General features: G+C 37.0%; 1 protein-coding gene across 5 annotated transcripts in view; it reads right to left on the reverse strand.

Annotated features, from left to right (window-relative positions):
• LOC126354960 (transmembrane protein 41A-like) overlaps nt 1–27,692 on the reverse strand; it is a 56,489-nt gene that overhangs the window by 26,773 nt on the left and 2,024 nt on the right. For 3 of the 5 annotated variants that reach the window (XM_050005046.1, XM_050005043.1, XM_050005044.1), the window contains exons 2-4: nt 23,151–23,309; nt 15,734–15,895; nt 11,630–11,791 (exon numbers count right to left, since the gene is read on the reverse strand). In XM_050005046.1, the coding sequence (XP_049861003.1) occupies nt 11,630–11,791; nt 15,734–15,895; nt 23,151–23,279 (453 nt within the window). In that variant the 5' untranslated portion in view covers nt 23,280–23,309. Of the gene's footprint in view, nt 1–11,629; nt 11,792–15,733; nt 15,896–23,150; nt 23,314–27,692 lie in introns of all 5 variants that reach the window. The other 2 variants (XM_050005045.1, XM_050005042.1) reach the window with 1 other exon arrangement.

Raw genomic sequence — 27,692 nt, forward strand, 5'->3', positions numbered from 1 at the left:
AGGCACTGAGGTCATGACTGTGGTGTTGTACAGTATGCTATGCGACAGGATACTGTGTGTTGCCAATACACACTCTATGCTTATGCCCAATCACCCTAACTTATAACTTGGTGGTAGTCATGCCGATGTAAAAGGGCAGACAGTGTTTACATAACAGCTGGTATACAACACACATTGTTTGACAAGTGGCCCTCCCTTTGATGTATATGTTTTCGCAGTTACAAGTCTGGTATAGGTGTTGATAAGACGGTGCATAGGGTAAATCTTACAGTGGGGATGGTCACAGGAGTAGGAGCCGGAAAGTAGGAAAATGGGTGCAGTAGAAGCATAGGGCCTGACAAGGATACTGAGATGGTGATGGTGATGAAAAGCTATTCTAGGTGTACTGGACAAAGTGTCGGACAGAATGGATCTCATTTTAGGGCAAGATTTTAGGAAGTCATAGTTTGTTGAAGTAGCTCATTAATACATTCAAGACCAAGGTAATACTGAGTGACAAGAGGTATACTCATAAGTAGTTTTTTGCAGGGATCAGTAGTACCAGGATTGGATGTGATGGCCTGGGAAATCTGCTTTTGAATTAGGCTGGAGGGGCAATTATGTTCAGTGAAGGCTGAGGTGAGAATGGTGGTGTATTGCTGTAAAAAGTCTGCATCTGAACAAGTATGTTTGCCTTGAATGCCCCAGCTTTATGGGAGGGAACATTTCACATGGAAATGATGGCAACTGTCAAAATGTAAGTACTGTTGTTTGGTAGTAGGTTTGATGCGAAAAGAACTTTTAGTGAGGATGAACTCAGTGTCAAGAAGGACCATGTGAAATTTAATTGGGAGATTGCATTTGGAGATTCCAAGAATTTTAACATGTCAGCTTCACCGTGAGTCCATATGGCAAAGATGCCATCCAAACCAGGGGCTGAAGGCTTATGGATCCCAGGAAAGCCCCCTCCAAGTGATCCATGAAAAGGTTGACATAAGAAGGAGCCATCCTTGCACCAATGTTTGTGCCCCTAAGCTGTTCGTATGTCTGTCCGTCTAAGGTAAAGAGGTTGTTGGTAAGTATAGGGTTGATTAAGGTACACAGGAAAGATGTCATAGGTTTGGAATCAGGTGAGTGCTGATTGAGAAATTGCTCGTGGCAGACAGACCAGGTACATGTGGGATGTTGGTATAAAGGGAGGCAGTATCAATGGTAACAAGTGGTGGGAGTGGGACGATGACAGATTTCAGATGATCTAGGAAATGGTTGATGTCTTTACTACAGGAAGGAAGTCTTTGTACTATAGGTTCAGGTGTTGATCAACTACACAAGATATACATTCAATGGTTGCTTTGAAGCCAGCTATGGGATGGCTAGGGCTACTGAGTTTGTGAGTATTATGAAGAAAGTAAAAGGTGGGGGGGCACATGATTTGGATGGGGTAAGAAGTTCTGTGGATTGAAGTGTTAGTCCTTGTGAGGGGCTTCAGTTTTGAGAGGAGTCTGTAGGTCAGTCTGAATCACAGTGATGGGATCTTGATGGCAGGATGTCTTGGACCATCTGAACACAAGACATCCCAATGTTAAGTTAACCATGGCACTAAAGAATGATGGTTAATTCCCATTTCCTGGATGTCCTGGTGAAAAGAAAGGCAGACTGCACATTCAGCCACAGAGTATATAGGAAACCAACACAAGCCTACTTATATCTACCGGCTGACAGCTTCCACCACACAGCACAGAAGAATGGGGTGCTCAGAACACTTGTACCTTAAGCCAAGACGCTCTCCAACACAGACAGCTTGGCCACAGAGTCAAAACACTTACAATGAGTGTTCACAGATGACGAATATTCAAGCAGAGCCATCTGATAAGCATTACATCCTACCAGATGACCTGATCCAATGGAAGAGGAACAAGAAGAAGAGACAGGAAGGTAGCCTTTCTACTGTATGGAGAGCCAGTCTCTGCTAATATCAGCAGAATCCTGAGGAAACACCAAATAAAACATCGCTTCTGCCCACTCAACAAGATCAGGGCACTCCTCGGAACGGTCAAGGATGAGCTGGGATTCAAAAAACCTGGTATTTACCATATTCCTTGTGAATGCAGTGTATCTTACATTGGTCAAACCACCAGAACAGTGGACATAAGATGTAAGGCTATGACAGGCTACCAGTTCATCAATAGCAGAACACTATCTGGAACTTTAATGCACCATGACGAAACCAGGGACCTGGCTCAAACCCCCAAATTCTGGAATAGTATCCCTAATGAATCTATTGAAATCAAGATAGTAGAGAACCTTATCAACTGGAAAACAGTTCATGGCTTTGGAACTACAACCAAAATACAAAAAAAATTCCTTCTTAATAAACCTCAGATGACCAGGAGCATAATTAACAGGATCAGACCTCATATGGATCATTAGGTGGCAACCATCTCTTGGAAGACAGCCACAACAGTCATGAAAAAAACAGAAGAACATCAATCACCTGAAACCTCAGGCACCACATAACCTGGGGCAGACATAATACAGAACACCAGACAAAAGCTACCACCAGATTAGATTGGTGCAGTGTGTGTGTACATAATATGCAGCAGAGAAATGGCAGTTTCTGACCGTCACTATTTATATCAATGTGTGCACTTGTGTATGTTAATTAGACCTTTGTAAATGTGAACTGAAATCTATGACATTGTCCAAAAACTGAATGTTATATGGAGTACTGAATTCAGAATGCTAGGAGGATGGCATGGCTACGAGAGAGAGAGCTGCAGTGGTCACCAATGGCATAAGGGAAGTCTACAGTGGACGATAGTGCTAGGAATGTGCCTGGCAGTTACAGGCCTAATGCGGAACACCACCAGATGGCCACCACTATGAAAGACAGAATCCATGATGACACATACAACTGCTAGAAACAGCCGCAACAGATATGGACGACATAGTGAACACTAACACTGTCCACATAAATATGGTACTCAGTCAGTAAAGTGACCAGTCTTGGGCAACATCTGATGAAAAGCCAAGTTATGACACTTAGATAATGTGTTGGGTTAGGTAGATGTGGACCAGCACATTTAATTCTATGTGATGACAGTTCATATTATATATCTGAAATTAATATATTCAAATTATTTATGAATACTTCCCTTGCAAGACAAAAGGTTATAGGCTAGGCAGCGGAAAAACAAGTGAGTATATGAGGAAGTTTAGTATGAAAATGTTTTCTGTAGGTGACATAACAAAGGCCCTTTTCCAGTAGATAATGAGATTTGAAGAGTAATGTAGATGATCACCGATTTGGCTTACATAACGCTAAAAATTTCAAAATACTTGCAAAACATTTTGATCAGCTTCTTAACTGTCCACGGGCAATCCCTAAGTTTGAATACTCATACAAAGAAGTTGAAGAAGTTATTAAAACCTTATAAAGCTAGTGGAGTAGACACTCCCACAGCAAAACTTTTGAAATAGTCTCTGCAAAAAATAAAAAATGAGGTAAAATTAAGCTTTGAGAAAACTTGGAACACAGAAAAACTACTCAGAGGAGAGTGGAAGGTGGCTTTGATACATCCACTACATAAGAAAATGATAAACAAGATGTTAAGAACAACAGATAAATTCCTTTGCAACCTGTTGCATATAACATATTTCCAATATTATACCAAACATATTAGAACCAACACTACAGAGTAATTTTGGTGATTATCAAGATGGTTTTAGGAAAGGCAGATGATGTTCTGAACAAATATTTAATACAAAGTCAATCATTATCACATATCACTGAATTCAAAAGGTCAGTATTTTTCATTGAAATTGTATATAGTGTATTGTCCAAGTGTATAGTATAACATCATGAGTGAGTTTGTGATGAAGCAAGCTGGGACATCATTACTTCCTCTCTTGTTTAGCCATCTGCCTCCTTAAATTCATTTTTTCACTTTTGACTGATTACCATTAACATACAAGAGTATAATCGGCAATTCCATAAAAGAGAATGGTTGGTCCTCAGTCTTAAGAAATGTAGCATCAGATCTAATTCTGTGCTTAGTTTTGTGTATGTAATTAATTTACTAATTTGTTTTGACCATTCCTAGTTAATATCCATTGTTACAGGGTGAAATCAGTAATTGTTCTGTGACTTAGATTCTATTGTTGACTTATAAACAAATATAAATTCTGTACTCATTATAAATGTTTGGAAGAAGAACCTAAATGAATCCTGAATGAAATTCCTAAAGTATTTATTTGGCTCTATTAAAAAATAAAGCAGGTGAACATCACAAGTTGTCTATAGCACAGACTGTCAATTCACCACCAAATTCGACCCCCCACCCTCCCCCGAATCTTAATTTTCTTTTAATTTTATTTTACTCCTCACAGCATTAAACTATGAATTATAAAATTTAAATGTATTAAACCCCCCCATGAACCATGGACCTTGCCGTTGGTGGGGAGGCTTGCGTGCCTCAGCGATACAGATGGCCGTACCGTAGGTGCAACCACAACGGAGGGGTATCTGTTGAGAGGCCAGACAAACATGTGGTTCTTGAAGAGGGGCAGCAACCTTTTCAGTAGTTGCAGGGGCAACAGTCTGGATGACTGACTGATCTCGCCTCGCAACATTAACCAAAACGGCCTCGCTGTGCTGGTACTGCGAACGGCTGAAAGCAAGGGGAAACTACAGCCGTAATTTTTCCCGAGGTCATGCTGCTTTACTGTATGATTAAATGATGATGGCGTCCTCTTGGGTAAAATATTCCAGAGGTATACTCAGGAGGACGTCGTTATCAAGAGAAAGAAAACTGGCATTCTACGGATCAGAGCGTGGAATGTCAGATCTCTTAATCGGGCAGGTAGGTTAGAAAATTTAAAACGGGAAATGGATAGGTTAAAGTTAGATATAGTGGGAATTAGTGAAGTTCAGTGGCAGGAGGAACAAGACTTTTGGTCAGGTGAATACAGGGTTATAAATACAAAATCAAATAGGGGTAATGCAGGAGTAGGTTTAATAATGAATAAAAAAATAGGAGTGCTGGTAAGCTACTACAAACAGCATAGTGAACACATTATTGTGGCCAAGATAGACACAAAGCCCATGCCTGCTACAGTAGTACCAGTTTATATGCCAACTAGCTCTGCAGATGATGAAGAAATTGAAGAAATGTATGATGAGATAAAAGAAATTATTCAGGTAGTGAAGGGAGACGAAAATTTAATAGTCATGGGTGACTGGAATTCGTCAGTAGGAAAAGGGAGAGAAGGAAACATAGTAGGTGATTATGGACTGGGGCTAAGAAATGAAAGAGGAAGCCATCTGGTAGAATTTTGCGCAGAGCATAACTTAATCATAGCTAACACTTGGTTCAAGAATCATAAATGAAGGTAGTATACATGGAAGAATCTTGGAGATACTAAAAGGTATCAGATAGATTATATAATGGTAAGACAGAGATTTAGGAATCAGGTTTTAAATTGTAGGACATTTCCAGGGGCAGATGTGGACTCTGACCACAATCTATTGGTTATGACCTGTAGGTTAAAACTGAAGAAACTGCAAAAAGGTGGGAATTTAAGGACATGGGATCTGGATAAGCTGAAAGAACCAGAGGTTGTACAGAGTTTCAAGGAGAGCATAAGGGAACAATTGACAGGAATGGGGGAAAGAAACACAGTAGAAGAAGAATGGGTAGCTCTGAGGGATGAAGTAGTGAAGGCAGCAGAGGATAAAGTAGGTAAAAAGACGAGAGCTGCTAGAAATCCTTGGGTAACAGAAGAAATATTGAATTTAATTGATGAAAGGAGAAAATATAGAAATGCAGTAAATGAAGCAGGCAAAAAGGAATACAAACGTCTCAAAAATGAGATCGACAGGAAATGCAAAATGGCTAAGCAGGGATGGCTAGAGGACAAATTTGAGGATGTAGAAGCTTATCTCACTAGGGGTAAGATAGATATTGCCTACAGGAAAATTAAAGAGACCTTTGGAGAGAAGAGAACCACTTGTATGAATATCAAAGCTCAGATGGCAACCCAGTTCTAAGCAAAGAAGGGAAGGCAGAAAGGTGGAAGGAGTATATAGAAGGTTTATACAAGGGCGATGTACTTGAGGACAATATTATGGCAATGGAAGAATTTTATTTTACTCCTCACAGCATTAAACTATGAATTATAAAATTTAAATGTATTAATATATGTAAAATTAATATTTTCACTTTAGTTATGATTACTACCCATGTAAGTGAGAAGGCTACATGCCACCACATTGTAGCACTTGGTATAATTTTACATGAGCTGCCACTGCTGCCTACAAAACACTTGTGTGACCCATCAAACTGTTTGTGTGTGGAAACCATACTAACCAATGCTAATTACACACTGAATATACACAAAAAAGGGTAGCATGAATTGTCACAAGACGACCATAATGGACTGAAAAACGCAAATTTGCAGGCAATCCTGTGAACAACTACTTACAAAGTTTCAAGGACTAGTCTTAAGTGAAGAACATAGAAATATGTTACAGTCCCCTAAATATCACTTATTAGATCAGTTCGGGTCGTGCGGAGTAGTTTGTTCTGAAAATTCTTTTAGTCTTCATTCAATGTTTGTGGTACCCATCTTACACAAAGCTTTCTCATAATTATTTTTTTCATAAAGTATAGCATACTCTTCCTTTTGATAACCCAATGACATCAGCTATTTTATACATCGTTAACTGCATATTTTGTAACACATATTGTCCACTTTATCCATGTTTTCATCAGTTCTTGCAACTTTGGCTTTGGTATCTCCTTCACAAGGGTGATATTTGAAAAAAAAAAAAAAAAAAAAAAAAAAAAACATTTCCAACAAAATGAGCATTCATACTTAGAATATGTTTATAAGCATCCATACATTCCGCAATATGTGAAACATGCACTAACAGATAAGCAATAGTATAACATCTAAAGCAATAGCACTTTTGTATAATGTCTTAAAAAGAGCTTACAAAGTTGACACCTACAAAAGTAAAACAAAGGTAATGGAGAGTACTCGAATGAAATCAAGCAATTCTAAGGGAATTAGATTATGAAATGAAACACTAAAAGTAGTAGATGAGTTTCATTATTTGGGCAGCGAAATAACTGACAATGGGAAATGTAAAGAGGCTATAAAACACAGACAAAAACAGCAGAAAAAGCATTTATGAAAAAGATGAATTTGTTAATTTCAGGCAATGTCCCAACTGACTATCTCCTGACCCATCATTGCACAGCCCAAACCACTATGGATAGAAACTTGAAATTTGCAGAAGGTTTTGATCTACACAGTAGGGGTAATTTTAGAAGGGATTTTTTGAAATTCCAGCCCTTGGGGGGTGACTTTGGGGATGAAAGGTTTTTTGAAAACATGTTGCTATTAAGGCAATTTCAGTATTTGTTATTTTGGACAGAAATAAAGAAACACGTGTTTCAGCATTTTTAGAAACTGAACCTTTATGGGGATAAAATAGTGGGTGAAAGTCTTTTCGAAAATAAATCACTATTAACATATTGACTGTCATGTGAGCCAATGTTGGCTAACAGTTACACAGTTTGTGAAGCCATGTGAACCATATTTGGTTCACATATTCATTGTACTGTGGGTCGTGTGAGCCATAACTGGCTCACATGCTTAGTTATGTTTAGAGGCCTTGCGAGCCTCATAGGGCTCACAGACAATGCGCTTCAACTATGGGTTTAAAAGTGGTGGCTCCACTGAACACTCTTGTGTTTGTAGCATTCAATATTTTTCTAGTTAGTAGCCATGGTGATTCTTAACTACAGCCGTCAGATATACATATAAATATAACGATGATATGGTGCCTGTAAAATGTAAAAATGGCATGGAAGTTTTGAAACCCAAAGCATTTGTGGACTACGTTGCCACCATATCATTTACTGATGTATTCGATCAGATGAGCTCATACTCAACGAGATTTTGGCATATGGAAAAATGGTTCAGAAAGATTGGTTTTGAAATCCTTTTTGGAACATCTGTTGTAAATTCTCAAGTTCTATACAACTTGGCAGACATAGGATCCAAGTCTCACATACAAATAATTTCTTTCAGAGAGCGCTTTACTCTACTACTATTGAATGACAAAGATCCACAACCACAATCAACACTACAACAGTTCCACGAAGATAACAGCCATCACCTTGTGACAGAAGAGGGGTCAAAGCAGAGCAGTTGAAGATGATGTTCGGGCTGTTATGAGTGCCTGCGAAGAACAGAAGAAAGAAAGAATTCTGCTAAGAAAGTGAAGAGGGTGTGCATTAAATGCAATAAATGTGCCAGTTTTATGTGCAATGAGTGTTTTAGTGACATTCACACTGCTGTGTTGAAGAAGTAAAGTATTCTAATATCTTTATTCATGAACATTATTGTCATAAAAAATAAAAAAAATGTAAATAATACAGCATTATATGTAGCTAATATAATCAAATAAATGAAATGTTTGAATCATTTCTTGAAAAACGATTTTTTAATACTTATTGTGGTTTTAAATCATGTGAAAACATGTGGCTCATGTGGCCACAGATTATAATTGTGTTAAATTGTTGTTGTTGGGTCACGTGAGCCATATATGGCTCATGCCTGTTATCAGTCCAAATCAGTCAAAAATTGACATTTTATCAAGTAACTGAATTCTAAATGTTCAAAAGAAGACATCTGATGTAAAAAATCAATTTGGCTTCAGAAGTAATATTCATGATTTCAATGTGGCATAGCAATGCCTGGTCCAAATTTCATCGTGGCAGTCAATGTGTTAAAGAACAACTAAAGAATTTTTAAAGCTAGACCTATGAAAATTGGTATTCGACTTCTTGGTCAGAAATAAAAAAAAGACACATGCTTCAGTGTTTTTGGAAATTCAACCCCTATGGGGATGTTTTATGAAATTTTTCATTAAGAAAGCTTTTTTGAAGCTAAATCTTCAAAAATTTGAATTTGGATTTTTGGTTATAAATAAAAAAACACATGTTTCACTGTTTTTGGAAATTGAACCCCTACAGGGGTAAAATAAGGGATGAAAGTTTTTATAGAAATATTTCATTATGCAAGCACTTTTGAAGATAAATCTACAAAAATTTGTACCTGGCTTCTTTGTTTTTCATTATGTTTTATGAAAACATATCATTGTGAAAGCATTTTCAAAGCTACATACCGGGTGTTACAAAAAGGTATGGCCAAACTTTCAGGAAACATTCCTCACACACAAAGAAAGAAAATATATTATGTGGACATGTGTCTGGAAACAATTACTTTCCATGTTAGAGCTCATTTTATTACTTCTCTTCAAATTACATTAATCATGGAATGGAAACACACAGCAACAAAACGTACCAGCGTGACTTCAAACAATTTGTTACAGGAAATGTTAAAAATGTCCTCCGTTAGCAAGGACACATGCATTCTTCCTCTGTCAAATGGAATCCCTGATGCGCTGATGCAACCCTGGAGAATGGCGTATTGTATCACAGCCATCCACAATACAAGCACAAAGAGTCTCTACATTAGGTACCGGGGTTGCGTAGACAAGAGCTTTCAAATGCCCCCATAAATGAAAGTCAAGAGGGATGAGGCCAGGAGAGCATGGAATTGGTCCGCCTCTACCAATCCATCAGTCACCGAATCTGTTGTTGAGAAGTATACAAACACTTCAACTGAAATGTGCAGGAGCTCCATCGTGCATGAACCACATGTTGTGTCATACTTGTAAAGGCACATTTTCTAGCAGAGCAGGTAGAGTATCCCGTATGAAATCATGGCGATGAATCGAGGAAGTACATTACATACCGACGAAACTAAAATGAGCTCTAACATGGAAATTAAGCATTTCCGGACACATGTCCACATAACATCTTTTCTTTATTTGTGTGTGAGGAATGTTTCGTTAAAGTTTGGCCATACCTTTTCGTAACACCCTGCATATGACAGTTGTGATTTGGCTTGTCGGTTAGAATTTAAAAAAAGTGTTTCACTGTTTCCAGAAATTAAACCCCTGAGATAATGGAATAGGGCCAGACTGATTCTCAGACTCATCATCACCCAGCCCAAACTGCTAAGGATAGAAACTTGAAATTTGGAGAGGCTGTGGATCTTATACTGTGGTGATTGTTTCAGAAGGGACTGTTCAAAATTCCACTCCTAAGAAGGTGAAATAGGAGGTAAAAGACTTTTTGAAAATATGTCATTACCATGGCAATTTTGAAACTAGAATTACGAAAAGCGGTATCTGGTTTCTCAGTCAGTAATAAAAAATACATTTTTCAGCATTTCTGGAAATTCAGCCAGTAAGGGGAATAAACAGGGGATCAATATTTTTAACAAAATATTTCATTGTATTAACAAATTTTTAAAGGTAAATGTATGAAAATTGATTATACACTTCCCAGGTAAATATAAAGAAATATTTATTAGGGAATGAAGTTTCAATGGAAGTACCACCACAAGAATACAAAAGCATGATTGACAAAAACCTTGAACTCCAACTACCAGAATCACTTTTTGGTCTGAAGTACATTTGGCAAAGACCATGCTTCTATGACCTTATTTAGTGTGAAAAGGTTAAAAGTTGTTGCAATTTGTGAACAATGTACAAATAAATAACAATTTGTGAACAATGTACAAATAAATAAATAAAATTCAATTAAAGAAAAACGAAAACAAAATGTGTGCAGACCATACAGGTTACATGAGCGAAGGAGTGGGTGCTAAGCTAGTATCAAATATAAATTTAAGTGTTAGGAAGTATTTTCTAAAGGTATTAGCTTGGAGTGAAGTCTCGCAAGGAAGTGGAATTTGGATTATAAACAATTCAAAAAAGAAGAGTTGCCTTTGAAATATGATGCTACAAAAGAATGCCGAAGATTAGGTGGGTAGATTGGATAATTAAGAGGTGCCAAATCAAGTTGAAATTTAACTAAAAGAAGGGATCGGCTGATGGGACATGTCCTGAGGCATCAAGGAATCATCAGATGATGGAGGAAAAAAGAAAGAAAGAGAGAGAGTGAGAGAAGAGAGAGAGTGAGAGAGGAGAGAGAGAGAGTATTTGGGAAGCAGTGGGGTAAAAATTGTGGAGTGAGATAAAGACTGGACTACAGTAAAGAAATCAATATTGACGTAGCTTCCAGAGTAATGTAAACATGAAGAGACATGCACATGATAAACCAGTCTTGAGGGCTGCATAAAACCAGGCTTTGACGAAGAACATAACAGCAACATTTGTGACATTTCAAGCAAAAACCAAATAAACCAGATTACTTCAATTAATATCATATAAACAGCACTAATATTAACTAAGTAGTGTAGGATATATAAGGATATGCAAATTAAGGTTTCACAATGTTTAAATACACTAAATTTTTTCTCTGATTTATTGTCATGTCAATTCCCATAACACTTTCGAAAGCATACACACTATTCTTGTCTTCTGGCAGATAATGGGAGGAGAATTTAAGGCTTCCAAAACAATGTGGATGCAATGAAAACTGACGTGTGAAATTTACGAAAGTTTTATTGCAACACATAAGAATGTTACACAGTTTGCAAGTGTAGAGTAAAGTTTAAATATTTTTCTGTCCACTTTGATCGGCTATAAAATGCATCATCTTACCTTTTCTTGCAGTTTCTGTACTTGGTCCTTCCAGTAAAGCATCAGCAAGTCACCAAGAAAGTATCGGGACATGAGATAGCAACATGATGCTCCTAATGCTGTGAGAACACAACACAATGGAAAGGCTACCAGACTTCCAAACAGAGCTCCAGCTAACACATTCTGTAAGTGGTAATGAGAGAAATGGCTTAAATGCAAAGAAAATAAATTCTGCATGGGGCAATACAAATAAAAAAGGGTCAGATAAATGCCTACCTATCACAAAAGACTGTCAGTGAACATTAGGGAGTAATCAACCATGCAAGAATAAATAACTTTGGCTTGCAAGTGTTACTGCAGACTTTGGATCAATTCATGCTTGGTGATTCTTGCTCTTTCTACCACAAATTATTATTGTTTTACCAGATGAGTTGTGCAGCAATTAATCAATGCAATTTTATTTGGGAAAGGCTATTTAAAGTCACTGTTCAATTCATTTGAACTACTCTCCACTATTTCACTAAATCGCTCCAGTGACGGATCCTTTAGCAAGCAAAATCTGATTTTTCCTCAATGCCTATCAAGACTGGTCAGAACTTTCATCTTTAATGACTAACATCTGAATTTATACTCAACATTAACAATTTTCTCTTTTTCATCAATACTTTGTTGCTATTCCCAGTCTGCATTTTATATCCCATCTACTTCTGCCATTGTCGCTTCTTTTGCTGTCCAAATAACAAAACTCATACACGGCTTTTAGTGACTTATTTCTTAATCAAATTTCCTCAGCACTGCCTGATTTAATTCTACATTCCATTACCCTTGTTTTGCTTTTGATGATGTTCATATTATATTTTCAAGACTCTTGTCATTCTATTCAACTGCTCTTCAATGTAGTTTGCCGTCTCTGACACCATTAGGAAAAATCTATGTTCGTTTCCTCTGTTTCAGTCAATCGTTGTCTAGTGCTTCCTTTGAAACTTTCAACAATGTCTGATTCCTTCAATTTATCAAGTCCCATCTCCTTAATTTCTTACCCATCTACAGTTTCTTCCATTTTAAAATGTATTTCATAACCAATAAATTATAGATAGAGTCCACCTCTGCCCCCTGGAAATGTTTTGCAGTTTAAAATCTGGTTTCAAAATTTTTGTCTTACAATTATATCATCTATCTTGGAGGGTGGAGCAGCCCCAGATTGAATCTGTTTTGTGGATGAACACTGGGGGATGGTGTGGTGACTAGCCCAGAGGTGGTTTTCAGAACAGTGTTCACATCCAGCTAAGTAAATACTGGACTGGTTCACACATCCCACCAAAGATACGTAATGTGCACACACTTTGAAACCCACTGTCACATTTGATCATGCAATTACACTAGACATAGAAACAAAGTTACACAGAGTACCCTCCGAGGGAGCTGGCAGTAGCTTTAAAATGCCTTGGGAGTGGTGACCTCAATATAATAATAGCCTATATATAGGTATGGTTGGTCTCCATGAAATTGGAAACATATTGTACCAGATCCTGAACGCATTGATTCAAAAAAGGGCAATGGAAAGGAAAGAAGGAAGAAACATATCTGAAACCTTCCAGAATTTCTTAGTCTTTTCCATTTACACAGCCTTCTTACATGATTCTTGAACCATTTTTAGGAATGATTAAACTGCATTCTGTTCGAAATTCTACCAGAAGGCCTCTCTTTTAATCCCTTTCCCCTAGTCCATGTTGTCCTATTATTTTCCTTTACTCCTTTTTCATACAATCAAATTCCAGTCTTCCATCACAAAAAAATGTTTTTTTTTCCTTTAACTATTTGAATAATTTCTTTCAATCTCTTCATCACCTGCAGAGCTAGTAAGCATATACCAGGTGTACCAGTATGAAATAAGCGTTCAGATACAAATGTGTCGATAGGGAACATTTGTTGTGAATGAGCCTTAATTTTTTTGTTTGGTAGGTATGACATCTGTCAAAGATATTTAGTATACATCAAGTCCTGTAACAAACATCATAATATGTTTTCATCATGTTAACACTGTCCAATTTTGTACTAGAAAGTGATGATTTGCGGAAAGCATTAATTTTTTGTTTTCATTTTTTTAAAAAAAGTGCTGCAGAGTCACATTGAATGCTTGTCGAGGCATACGGTGATCATGCTCTATCAGAAGTAACATGCAACAGATGGTTTCAACAGTTCAGAAATAATGATTTTGATGTAAGAAATGAAGAACGTGAAGGATCACCAAAAAAGTTCGAAGACGCCAAATTGCAAGCAATATTGGATGAAGATCATACTTTGAGTCAGAAGCAAATGGCAGCAATACTAAATGTAGCACAACAAATGGTTTCTGACCGTTTGAAAGCTATGGGAAAGATCCAAAAGTGTGGAAAATGGATGCCACATGAATTGAATGAAAGACAGATGGAAAACCGAAAAACCATTTGTCAAATTTTACTTCAAAGACATGAAAGAAAATCAATTTTGCATCGAATTGTTACTGGTGATGAAAAGTGGATTTATTTTAAGAATCATACACAGGAAAAATCATGGGTTAATCCGGGACAACCATCAACATCGACTGCAAAACCAGATCGATTCGGCAAGAAGACAATGCTCTGTGTTTGGTGGGATCAGAAAGGTATGGTGTACCATGAGCTTCTAAAACCTGGTGAAACTGTGAATACTAATCGCTACAGACAACAAATGATCAATTTGAACTATGCATTGATCGATAAAAGACCAGAATGGGCCAGAAGACATGGCAAAATAATTTTTTCACACGACAATGCACCTGCACACAAAGCAAAACTGGTTCAGGATACAATCAAAACACTTGGCTGAGAGCTGCTACCCCATCTGCGTATTCACCAGCCTTGGCCCCTTCCGACTGCCATTTGTTATCATCAATGGGACATGCATTGGCTGAGAAATACTTCGATTCCTACGAAGAGGTTGAAAATTGGGTGTCTGTCTGGTTTGCTTCAAAAGATGAACATTTCAATTGGCATGGTGTCCACAAATTGCCAGAAAGGTGGTCAAAATGTATAGAAAGCAATAGTCAGTAATTTGAATAAAATGTTTTTACTTTTCAATTCAAAATTAGTGTTTCTTTTCAAAAAAAAAAAAAAAATACTGCTGTGGTGGGTGTTGGATTTGTATCTGTTTTGTATAGGACAATGTGTTCACTATGTTGTTCATTGTAGCTTACTCACATTACTTTTTTCTTACTCACTATTAGATCTACTCTTGCATTTCTGCTATTTGATTTTGTGTCGATCACCCTATACTCACCTTACCAGACGTCCTATAATTCCCATCACTGCACTCCACTAATTCCCACTACACTGAACATCAATTTATCCATTCTCTTTTTAATTTTTCTAACCTACCTATCTGATTAAGGGATCAAAATTCCACACTTCAACCTGTAGAACACCTGTTTGTTTTCTCCTGATGATGAAATCCTCCTGAGTAGTCTCTATCCAGATATCTGAATGGGAGCAGTATTTTTACTTCTGGAATATTTTATACAATATATTGCAATCATTTTTAAGCCATATAGTGGAGTGACATATCCTCAGGAAATATAATAGCGGTAGCTACCCTCTGCTTTCAGTTGATTGCAATAATAAAATAGCAAGGTCCTGCCGGAAAATGTTCTCAGGTAAAATTAGCCAGACTGTTACCCCTGCAACTACTGAATACCTCCAATGTTGTTTCATGTCCAATATGAATATCTGTGTCACTGAAGCACAAAAGGCATCACACTGCGGGAAGGTCCATGGTTCATGTGGCAGTTGGAGTATATGTGTTAAAAAAATTCTAGGATTAGTCAGCTACAGAACATAACACTTTTGCGTTAACATTGTGACACTCAGTTGACTGAACTAACAAGTCACACCCTTTAAAAAAGTTTTAGTTCTTTTCATAAAATTATAGTGTGCTATAAAATACAAGGGACACAATTTAAATCTTCAAAGAAAACATGTGACGAAGCTTCCAGCTGTCAGTACTTCTACATATAAGCAGAAATGACAAATTATCTAAAAAATGTGTATATATAAAAGCATTAATTCAAGAAACAATAATGCTTTAAATTTGCTCACTGTAAGCACTCACCAAAAGAGCTGAACCTGGTATGCTGAATGCTTGCTTGTAAAGGTATGCACTGCTAAAGAGGATTACTACATAGAGTAAATGATGTTCTCGATATTGTTCCAGCAAATGTGCTAAATCTTTCATTTGTTGCAGGCTGCTTGGAAACTGCAGTTTGATACTGCCCTGAAAAAATAAAAGATATTCTCATATTATGTAAGAAGAAAATACAAGGTTATTTTCTTCTCTTTGTGAAGTAAATGTGAAAAAACCAGTATCGTCAGTCTTATTTCCTGGAACTGGAAGCAGTAAATCAGTAGTAATAAACAGACTAAGTGAGAAGACCTGCTGGAAACACATAATTTAAATGCCAAAGCCACTGCACTTCATATTTTTCCTCATTCATTAGTAATTTGTGACAAAATGTTGAAAGCGGGAAAGGGGATGGGGTGGATGGACATATCCACTTCAGGATTATAGCTAAACTAATTTTCAATTACAAAGGCTGTACACACCCTAGGAGGAGACACCAGCCTATTATCTGTACAAGCAGTGAGGTTTGTATGTTTGCAGATAAGGGCCATTCCACCAGTAGCTCTAGCTACATGTCCGAGACAGGCATTAGCAGATCAAACAGCCAGTCTCTTTTTATATTGCAGACTGGATTGTAAAGCTTCTAATGAGCAACCCCAAAAATGATAGCCCACAGCATCAGTCAATCAATCAACAGCTTAAATAGCACTATTTCGACATAGCTGCACTCTCTGCAAATCACTTCTCATATGAAGAATTGTTCACAGAAGTAGGTGAGGGACTTACATTATTCTGAAAGCCTGCAGATGAAACTCATTTCCATGGTGTACCACCACCATTGGGGGCTGATCCACTCAACTGTCTTCCTGAAACTCTTTGGTGCATGAATTGACAACACATGATACTAAAGGTGTAGTTCAATAAAAGTCAACATGCCTTAATTATCAGTGCTTATGCTCCTACTTCAAAGGCAGAAGATAACACCAAAGAAAAATTGTATGTAGACTATGACCTCATTCTCCCACATACAGAAAACAGTTGACAAACTAATTTTCTTAAGCGAGTTTAACAGAAGAGTGGGCATGACTCATTTCTGAGGACGACATATTTGGGAGAAATTAAATTGATTCACCAAATTCTAACGTAAAACTTCGCTTGCCTAATTGTGCAGAACACTATAATAATCCATTAGAAATATCGCTATAAAACATCATAGCAAGATCCATAACCCAAGCATTAGTATCTAACACACTATGTCACTCTCAGAAAAAGAGACCAGAATGGTGTTTTTACAAATGAGTAAGTGACTAGTGCCAATGAGTGCTGGACGGGCTCCTGACTTAACTAATTAGTATAGAACTAAAAGTTAAGAGAAGGCAAATGGGGCTTTAATTTTTTTTAAATATCTGTTGTTGAAAAGATAAGGAACCCTGAGATTAAACTAATGTTACATAAAAATTTAAGGACAAATCTCCCTTGTGAATAACCTCAGAATCCCCTAGAAAACAAGTAAACTTGAAATGCAATTCATTCCACTACTGACAGAAAAAAGAAAATAATGTTCGGCAAGAATAACAAAAACTTTCAGCACCTTATAGATAAGAAGATGAAAGCTCATAACACAAGACAAAAGCCTCCTAGGAACTCAAAGTAGGTGTGCAAAGGAAAAGAAAAACACTAAAAAATGACTGATGGAAATCCAAAGCTATGAAAATGCTTACACTCTCATCAAGGCTACAAATAATACATACACAGTGTTTTATTATTATATGCTGACCCACCATGCGCAGTTTTCTAGAAACAAATAAATATACAAACAAATATATGACACAGATTCTACTTTGCTGATATTTATTTTATGGACATAGGACTGTGGTCCAAGGCATAATTCTGTGTCTAATGTTTCATGTTCCAATGCTGGAGATATCATCAAGGGCTTTAACAAACTTAGAGATCAGGTACAAGCTTGAACAATCTCAGCAAGCCAAACAGTTTATGTGTATCCATGCAACATTTGGTTTGTGACATCATCAGACCACAGTCTAAGATTGCAGAGATGCACTGATGTATGCTATAGAAACTGTAGTGACGAATAATTGACACTGTTTGTTTTATTTGGCACTAAGGCCCACAACTTGTCTAATTTTAATGCTTATTCTTTATTGTTAAAGCTGCGTCACGATATCTGGGACAAGACTGATAGTTTAGTGTACCAAGCCATGGAAGCAGATTTTGCAATATCAGTTAATATATGGAAGGAGAAATTCGACAGATTGGAAAAGAAGAGAGTAACTTTCCTACCTTCAGATATGAGTCATGCTGTTATTAATAAGTCTGACACACTTCTGTCTAAAAATGAAACAGAGATGCTTGCCAAAAGAAGAAAACGATGTGGTTGCATCATCTAGCACTTGCTAATATTGAAGCTGAAATCCATGTTTTACCAAAACCAGCTGCAGAATAAATATGTATAGTCTCAGCCAGGATCCTGCTTAAGAGCAAACGACCTAGCAATAACTTAATGAAAGGTGAGATGAAATGTCTCTAAGATTTAAATTCTGATAAAGACAATCAAATTCTTCCAGCAGACAAAGGCAATGCTACAGTGGCAATGAAGGAAGAAGTAAAATTAGGGACTTGTTAGATCCAGGAAGATAGAGAGAACTTACGGGAGATCCCAAAACTTATGTTCTCAGGATAATGGAAATGCTAACTAATGAAGTTCTCTTCAATTTCTCCTGCTGAAAAGAAGGGTCTTGTCAAATCAGAAGCATTCCACCAAAATTGCATGGTTTACCAAAAATTCACAAACAGGGCTTTCCACTGAAACCAGCTGTTAGTGCCATTGACTGTCCAACCTATGAGACTGACAAGCACTTATTCACTCTATTAAAGAGGTGATATCACAGTTGGAAAGTGTCTGCTCCCAGTAGCTGAGTGGTCAGTGTGACAGACTATCAATCCTAAGGGCCCGGGTTCGATTCCTGGCTAGGTCGGAGATTTTCTACGCCCAGGGACTGGGTGTTGTGTTGTCCTAATCTTCATCATTTCATTCCCATCGACGCGCAAGTCGCCGCAGTGGCGTAAAATCGAAAGACTTGTACCAGGCGAGCGGTCTACCCGACGGGAAACCTTCGTCACACACCATTATTATTATACAGTTGGAAAGTACTTTTGCAAAGGATATGGTAGATCTCTTTAAATATTGTCTCACATCTACTTACTTTCAGTGGGACAATAAATTATGTGAGCAAACTGATGTTGTGGCTTTGGGTAATACACTCAGTGAAGTTGTTGCATGCTTTCGTATGGAAAATTTTGAAGAAGCAACCCTTTAAATGGTGAAGAAGAAACTCTCATGTTGGTTTCAGTATGTGGATAATACTTTAGTTATATGGTCTTATGAAGAAAAAGAATCCTCTGAATTTCTAAATTTTCTGAATAATATTAATTTTAATATAACATTCACTATGGAAAAAGAGAAAGGAGGTCAAATTCCATTGTTCAGGTACTTAGAAAACATGCTGCAACTAAGGAGCACAGTCTACAGAAGGCCCACTCAAATGGGTAGACACCTGCACAGAAATTTCAGTCCACATCCCATGCAGAATTAAAAGACTCTGTGAACCACAGTGTTTGGAGGACAAGTTCAATCATTTAAAAACTCCCTCCTGAAGAAATGACAAAGATATAAACAGAGCATTACATCCTAAAAGGCCTAGAGCTTCTAATGAAAGAAAACTCACATCAGAAAAGTACTCAGAAAACATGGTATTGACACAATGCTTCAGCCAACAAGAAATATTGTGTGAATATTTGAAGACTACAAAAGACCTACGAGCCCTGCTTGCTGCAGCAGGAATATGTCAGATCCCCTGCACTTGTGGCCAAGTGTACATAGGAGCTACAAAAATAAACATTAACATCTGCCTCATGGAACACAAGAGCAAATTATGGTGTTCCAATACAATGTAGGAACAAGGATACAACATGGATAACTAAATTTAAGTTTTCCACATTTCAGCACAGCTGCATTCAAAAAATTTTATTTGTGGTGATTAGCATTCGTTTATGGTTTTTGAATGGACAATGTAGTCTGATATTATAAAAATAAAATAAGAGCAGTTATTGCCTGGGCGAGATGGATGAATCAGCTGGAGCAGATCATGCACTATGACCAAGAAACTACCACATTTGTTTCTCTGACACTATGGTTTTACCAAGATCTACTAACTACTAAATTAGGTTGTCCTGAGAGGGCATATAAATTCAAAAGCACAAAAGCAGCTTCAACAGAGAAGAAGAAGCATTGAAATTAGACAAGTTGGCAGCCTCAGTTCTGAATAAAACAAACAGTGCCAATTGTTCCTCACTACAAGTTCCATAGCATATATTGGCATGATTCCACGATCTTAAGCAGTGATCCGATGACATCAAAAACCAATCGTTGCATGGATACATGTAAAAATTTTGGCTTGCTAAGCATTCTTTGAGTTTGTAACTGCTTTTTGAGTTTGTTACAGTCTCTAATGATGTCTCCAGCATTGGAAGACAAAACATTAGGCAGCGAATTATGTCTTGGACCATGACTTTATGCCCATAAAACAAATATCAGCAATTATGCAAACAGCAGTTGTGAAAGCCTGCATTCTATAGTAGATCCTAAAGTCATTTTTCAGGGAACTCAGTGCCGACTTGAAAAGCGTCATTCAATGATAAATAGGAAATTATCTGCATTTGGATCAAAAAGTGTACCAGATGGTTGACTGAATATAGAATCAACACATTGAGAGATACAGAATTCCAAGATATTAGTTCAGGTGACACACATGACAATAGTGCGGTTTGCCTAACTTCTAGGCAAACCATTATTAGCTTTTTACTTGAAAATACGACTTTGCATTAATGGTGAGGATTTCCACTTACTGCACTACAAAGGCGACCCTTTTTTATACAGCACTCATCAATCTGAAGACAGTTTTGAACACCACTGTGCTTTAGTAGGCATGGTCCCCTTGCTTGCCTTCCTCAGACCTCTGAACTGATTTACCCAGCCTGTTGGGCAACTACTGTTTAACATGGAACCACAGGGAAACTTTGCACTTTCTGCATAAACAAACACGGAATTCATTATTGTATGCTTTTTTTCTAATATGTAGTGTAAACTTGCTTCATGTCCATGGTTACAAAGCGTTAAATAATTTTAAGATGGGCATCACAGTTTAATGCATTAGGAGTTCAGCCCCCATGACACTGTACTATTGTGTGGTAATGTACCTTTTTAATCTTTACCAGTATGTCAATTTTTGTTGCATTAGCACAATTAGTTTCCAATTTATAATTGGATAACATATTTCATATCAGTACCATCTAGGGTATCTAGCTCCCTTGAAAATGACTTTAGACCAGTCACCAGTAAAGGAAGAACTTTGTATACCTCCAACATTAACTTTAGTCTAGAAAGCCTTAACTCATACTACGGCACACAGACCACCAGGTCCAGACAGCATACCAGCAGGGAAACTCATTTGTGTTGAATATTTGGAAGATCATGGCTCACATGCAATGCAAACTTATCTTGATATTTTCAGAAAAGATTCTGACCAAAATAAAGTTCTCAGACAAACAAAGTTATGACAGATATGACATAAACAAGGTAGCAGGACAACTAAGCATCAATGTCCTGTCAATGATGAGCTGACAGGGTATGGAGCACAAGATCAGAATGAGGGGAGAAAGGGATAGGAAATTGGCCATATCCTTTTCAAAATAATGACTTCATGGAAACCATGGAAAAACTAAATCTACATGCCTGGGCAGGAAAAAGAAGCAACATTCTTCCAAATGCAAATCCAGCATCTTAAATACACTCACCTAAATTGGAATGGCATTTACAGGGCAACAACCATAAAAGAAGTGTTAGAAACAGAACACACACCTCAACAGTTCTTTATAGATCTAGTGAAGGCATCTGATACTGCTGATCATAGTACTCTACAGAAAATTCTTATATTCCATGACTACCCAATTAAATATATATCAATCTTGAAAGTACTCTACGACAACATGGCAGCTTCAGTTATCACAAACAATAATTTTGGTGTACCTTTTGAAGTCAAAGTGCTTGAAGTGTGGCTGGGTGATAATGATTGCTTACTTTATCAAATACATCTGAACTATCAGATGAAAAACTAACATAGCAGTTGAATGGGAAACATTTAAACCATCAAAGCTTAACACTAGAACTACGGCAATATCAGTCACAGTCTACAACTAGACTACAGTTTAACACACATTCTCCAGATCTCAGAAATTTAACAGAGTGCAAATTGTAAGCATATGTTTCCACATCACTTATCTAGACATAAAAACATGAAGGACTTATTTTTCAAATAGTTAGTCACAGAAATCAGCAATAATAAGTAACATCAGCAGGGTTTGAAGGGAGTTGCCTACAGAAGCTCAATATGGTATATTTAACAATCTGAATGCTGTTATGGGGACCTTCTCTATAGAAACAGAATTGATACCATGTGTTAAAGGAAAGTAATAAAATAACATTGTGTGTCAAGCTATGTGCTAAAATGTATCAGAAATTATTTGAAATGCAACATGAAGCAAAAAAACTGACAGCAATCGAAGTTAGATATGAGAAAGTATCAACTGAAGTTTAAAAGAGCTCACATAGGAAAAATAAACTTGGTTGACAAATATTGGCGCCCAATAATCATTAAAGGATGATGCAAGAATGAACACTTTATAAGGCTTCATACACAATTGTATGATGTGCCAAAATATAATACAAGCAGAGTCTCATCCTGAAAGAAGAGCATGATACAATACATAAAAATAGAAAATATATAATAAACATGATCTAGATTAAGCAATACAGAATGGAATTTCTACATAAAGGGATAAGCCATCAACAACTCGAAGGTTGATTTGAACACCACAGTGCTTTAAGGCATGGCCCTGTTGGAGATGGTATGCCTTTGTCTTCCTTTCACCTTTGGACTGACTTTCCCAACCAGTTATAGGTGGTATTACAGTTTAACATGGACTCTGAACTACAGCACAGTTCAATATTTTTTTGATTGACAACCATTGTCAGGGGTGAAAGAAGTGATAAGTGACAGATAAAAATCTTGGGGCAGACTGGGGCTCAAACCCAGGACCTTTGGAACTTTAGTCCGACACTTTACCGCTGAGTCCCAAAGAAATATTTATAAAATTTTAGAAGTCGCAGATAACTAAAAAAAATCAATCATACAAGTTGTTTCTTCTATCATAGGTTGCAGTTCTGATTACATTACCTTGTTTTCATTTTCAAGTTTTGGGGCATCATCAATCAAGAAATGCAGCCAAATGATGTTTCTTCTTAAACAGGTTATAGTTCTGATCAGCTTACCTTGTTTCCATTATTGAGTTTTGGGGCAATAGTTGTCAAGAAATACAGCCAGCCTGTTGCTAAAACAGCAACGGGTACAAGAAACCATATTCTTTTAACACTGTTGCTCTCTTTTTTAGCGGAATCCATCTGGTACTCTTGTTACAGAAACCAATTCATCTGTCTGAAAAAAAAACATGCACATGAAACAAAGCTTGTATTGTGGTTAATACACCTGTTTACATTATAAAAGAAGGGTTCTTCTAAGTCAAAGCTACTTTAGATTTTGAGAAGTAGGCAATATTGGCAAGTACAAAATTACTGTCCAATATCCTTGATGTCAGTTTGTTGTAGGCTCTTAAACTGTAATCTGAGCTTTAACAAAATGAGGTATCTTGAACAGAATGATCTCTTCCATGCCAACCAGCATCAATTCCAAAAACATCCATCATGTGAAACCCAACTCTTTTCACATGACGAACTGGAAGCTTTGGATCAAGGCAGTCAGATAGATATATTATTTCTCAGTTTCTGAAAAGTATTTGGCTGAATACAACACCTACACTTCTTGTCAAAAGTCTGATCATATGGGGCATCAAGAAAAATTTGTTACCGGATCGAGAACTTTTTGGTAGGGGGGGATGCACCACGTTATCTTGGATGGAGAATCATCGACAGATGCAGAAGTAACTTTGGTGTGCCCGAGGGAAGTGTGTTGGGACCCCTGCTGTCCATGTTGTATATTAATGGCCTTGTGGACAATATCAATAGCAATCTCAGATTTTTTTGCAGATGTTGAAGGTATCTATAATGAAGTACTGTCTCAAAGAAGCTGCATAAATATTCAGTCAGATAGTGATATGATTTCAAAGAGGCCTAAGATTAGAAACTTGCTTTAAATGTTCAGAAATGTAAACTTGTGCACTTCACAAAATGAAAAAAAGTAGTATCCTATTACCACAATATCAGTGAGTCACAAAAGGAATTGACCACCTCATGCAAATACTGGGTGAAACACTTTTTAGGGGTATGAAATGGCATGATCAGATATGCTCAGTCATGGGTAAAACAGATAGTAGACTTTTATTTTGTTGATAGAACACTGGGAAAATGCAATCAATCTACAAAGGAGATAGTTTACAAACCACTCATGCAACCCATTCTAGAATACTGCTCAAGTGTAAGGGGCACATACCATATATGAATAGCAGGAGATACTTAATGTATACAGAGAAGGACAAAATGAATGGTTACAGGTTTATTTGACCCATGGGAGAGTGTTACAACGATGCTGAAGAAATTGAATTGGCAGGCCCTTGAAGATAGATGTAAACTATCCTGAGAAAGTCTACTGTTTCAAGAACTGGCTTTAAATAATGACTCTTGTAATTTACTACAACTCCCCAATGTATTGCTCACATAGAGATCATGATGACAAGATTAGAATAATTACAGTAGAGGCATTCAAACAATGATTCTTCTTGCACTCCCTATGTGAATGGATCGAGGAGAAACCCTAATAACTGGCACAGTGGGACATGCCCTCTATGCACTTCACAATGGTTTGGAGAGTACGAAATAGGTGTAAATGTAGTTGTAGAAGGTATGCCAGAAGAGAGGAAAAAATGAGACCTTGGCATTTGTATGCCTAACACAAATAATGTGTTCCTGTCTTGAATTTGCTTTTCTTCTAAGATATAAAATGCTTCAAGCAGAGGTGATCTGAGATGAAGCAGTTTCTTAAAGTCCACGAGGATACAGGAAATGTATGGAATGCCTTTACAGAATAAATCTTTGCATTTTCCAAAATTGATTTTAGAAACTATGATTGCTTAGGATCTGCAATGATCTTATTATGAATAAATATATGTAGGAACACAATTTAGTTATTTTCTTATTGCGCCCACACATGCTGCTACTTGGTATCTGGTTGTATTCTGAAGCATTATTTGCTGCAGAGCTTCTATTTCTTACATTTGTCATCTGATATACAAGTAGAACATAATAGTTATTGTACTAGTTGTAGTATATGGACTATTAGTGGCAAATTATCTACAAACAAGAAGAGAAGTTTACCTTGAGTCAGGTGTCCCAAAGTAAATAGTTGTGGCCACAGTGTAGTAATCATGAAGCTATGGACAAAGTCAGTGAGTACTCAAGAAAGTTTCAACAGGCATTCAAATAATGCATTCATAAACAGGGTTACAACAAAGAAAAGTTTAGATGCTTTTAAAACTAGTGTCTTCTGAAGATTGGCACCAAATATATCAAGAACTGGCACCAAATTTGCATTCAGTTGCATGTTTCAGACCATTTATATCAAACTTGATGAAAAGTTTTCAGTGAAACCAAAGAGATATTGAAATACTAAATCAAAATGCCTATAGAAAACTGCCAAAGTGAAAAGGTAGTATACCCTCAGAATAACTAAAATAAAATGCATTCCCCAAATACTAAATGATAAGGACAAAGCTGCTAAAGAGACTGGGATTAGGTCAAAAGGACCTACATAAAGAGAAGTATAAAAACCAAAGGAGGAAAGCAATGCTATACTTATTGAAGCAGCTCGTGATTCTCACAAATTATTGTGGGACCTTGTTAAGGAATGCAAGCTAAAGCCCACATTGTGCTTTAATTCTTTGCAGTTCAGATGAATTTAATGAACATTTTATAAAGATATTGGACTGCAGAGTAGGTGAAATATCTGACATTAGAAGAGATCCTGCAGCTGCTGTGAAATTTTGAAATAAATGTGGCATGGTCATATGGAGAATGTTTATCCAAAAGATCCAGTAAAAGTTGTAAAAAGACTCTCAGAGCATGTCTGAAATCTGTGGAACTGTTCAACCACTGACAAAAGCAAAAAATAAATGCAACTATGTTGGGGAATTTCCAGACTTCATAAAAGCAGTCATGGTACCAATTTGCAAAATAAGATGTGAAGCTACAGCCTCATAACTGTACTACCAGCACCAGCTAAAGTGATGGAGTCTATAATGAAAGACCAGCTCTTTTACATTATTTAGATGGAAATCACCTCTTTTATGATTCACAAGATGGCTTTTGGAAGGGCTTGTCAACAATAACAGCAGTACTTGACTTAGTTACAAATATAAGTCAGGGGTTTGAATGACAAAGAGTCTATAGCATTGACACTATGTAGCCTTGGTAAAGCATTCAATTGTATGCCATGTAAAGGCCCTGTTCAGAAGGCTAAACTCATATGTTACTGGAGAAACTGTTCTACAAACTCTCCAGTCCTACCTGAATAACAGAAGACAGACTGCATCAGTGCAAGGAGTGTGATCCTTGCTTAATTAGATGAAAAGAAGGTACAAAAAGGTGTGTGACAGGACTCCCTAATAGGGCCTATGTTGTTCCAGCTTTTTCGTTAATGACATAAGCTTCAATGGGCATACCTTGTAGTTCATGGACAATACAACCTTGTTCTCAAAAGGAGAAAGTGTTGTTCAACAAGCAGAAGCCCTAATTAGCAAGGCCTGGTTTATCATGAACAAAATAAAAATTAATGAATATGTAATGCTGATATGTGCAACCTCAGTGATACTGGAGCACTGTTAAATGTCTGGGCTTTTTTTTTTTTTTTTTTTTTTTTTTTTTGTTAATAATAAGTTAACCTGGCAAGAGCCCACTAAATACATAGATTTCAAAGTTCATGTATCCTGCATCTCTTGTGGAAACTAAAAAGTACAATATCAGAACAGTACCTACTAAAAGTCTACTAATCAATGCTCCACAGGCACATCAGCTATAGGCTGCTGCTGCAAGCTGCGCAGGCTGCATGACTGTGCTTTTGTTGCAAAAGAAAGCAATGAATATCATTATCTCAACCATAAAATTATGCATTGTAAATCAGTTCTTTGCAGATTAGGAGTTCTAGCTGTTTTAGCCAATATAGATTCAGCTGCCCCCTTCACACAAAGATAAATCAGAAAGCTCAAGATGTCGATTAACAAAGACACAAAACAGTTTCACAATGGTGGCCCTAAAACTATTTAATGTACTACCTAAAGATTTTCAGTCATCACCAGTGGAGCAATTTACAATTAAAATTTTATATAAATTAAGAGAGCAACCTTTTGTACAGTACTGAAGAATTCTTGTCAGGTAATAGAAGAGTGTCTACCTGAGCTGCAATTCAGTGTCACAACAACAACAACAACAGGGACTCCACTATTTAACTGCACTATTTTTTTATTTTATATTTGTTATTATTGTCAGGTATATTGTAATCTAATTCTTATAAGATCCATTTTCCCGTCACAGTCTCAGTTGCAATATTGTATTCATTTAATTGTGTAGGATTATCATAATTTTGACGCAGTTTGTCCAGCCATGGCTGGCGAATGACATAGAATTGGTAACACAATGGTAACATATTTATCCAGTATTTCAAGAAGATAGGTATCTGCATAAACATTTACATGAGACCGCTCTTGAAGAAATCTATATGATCACATTTTTTTATGTGCACACTTTTATTCTATCACATTTATGTATTCTACAGAATGTAAATGGTTTAACATCCCATGTGACATAAGC

Source organism: Schistocerca gregaria, chromosome 3 (genome assembly GCF_023897955.1).
Source record: "Schistocerca gregaria isolate iqSchGreg1 chromosome 3, iqSchGreg1.2, whole genome shotgun sequence".
In the NCBI taxonomy this organism is placed as follows: domain Eukaryota; kingdom Metazoa; phylum Arthropoda; class Insecta; order Orthoptera; family Acrididae; genus Schistocerca; species Schistocerca gregaria.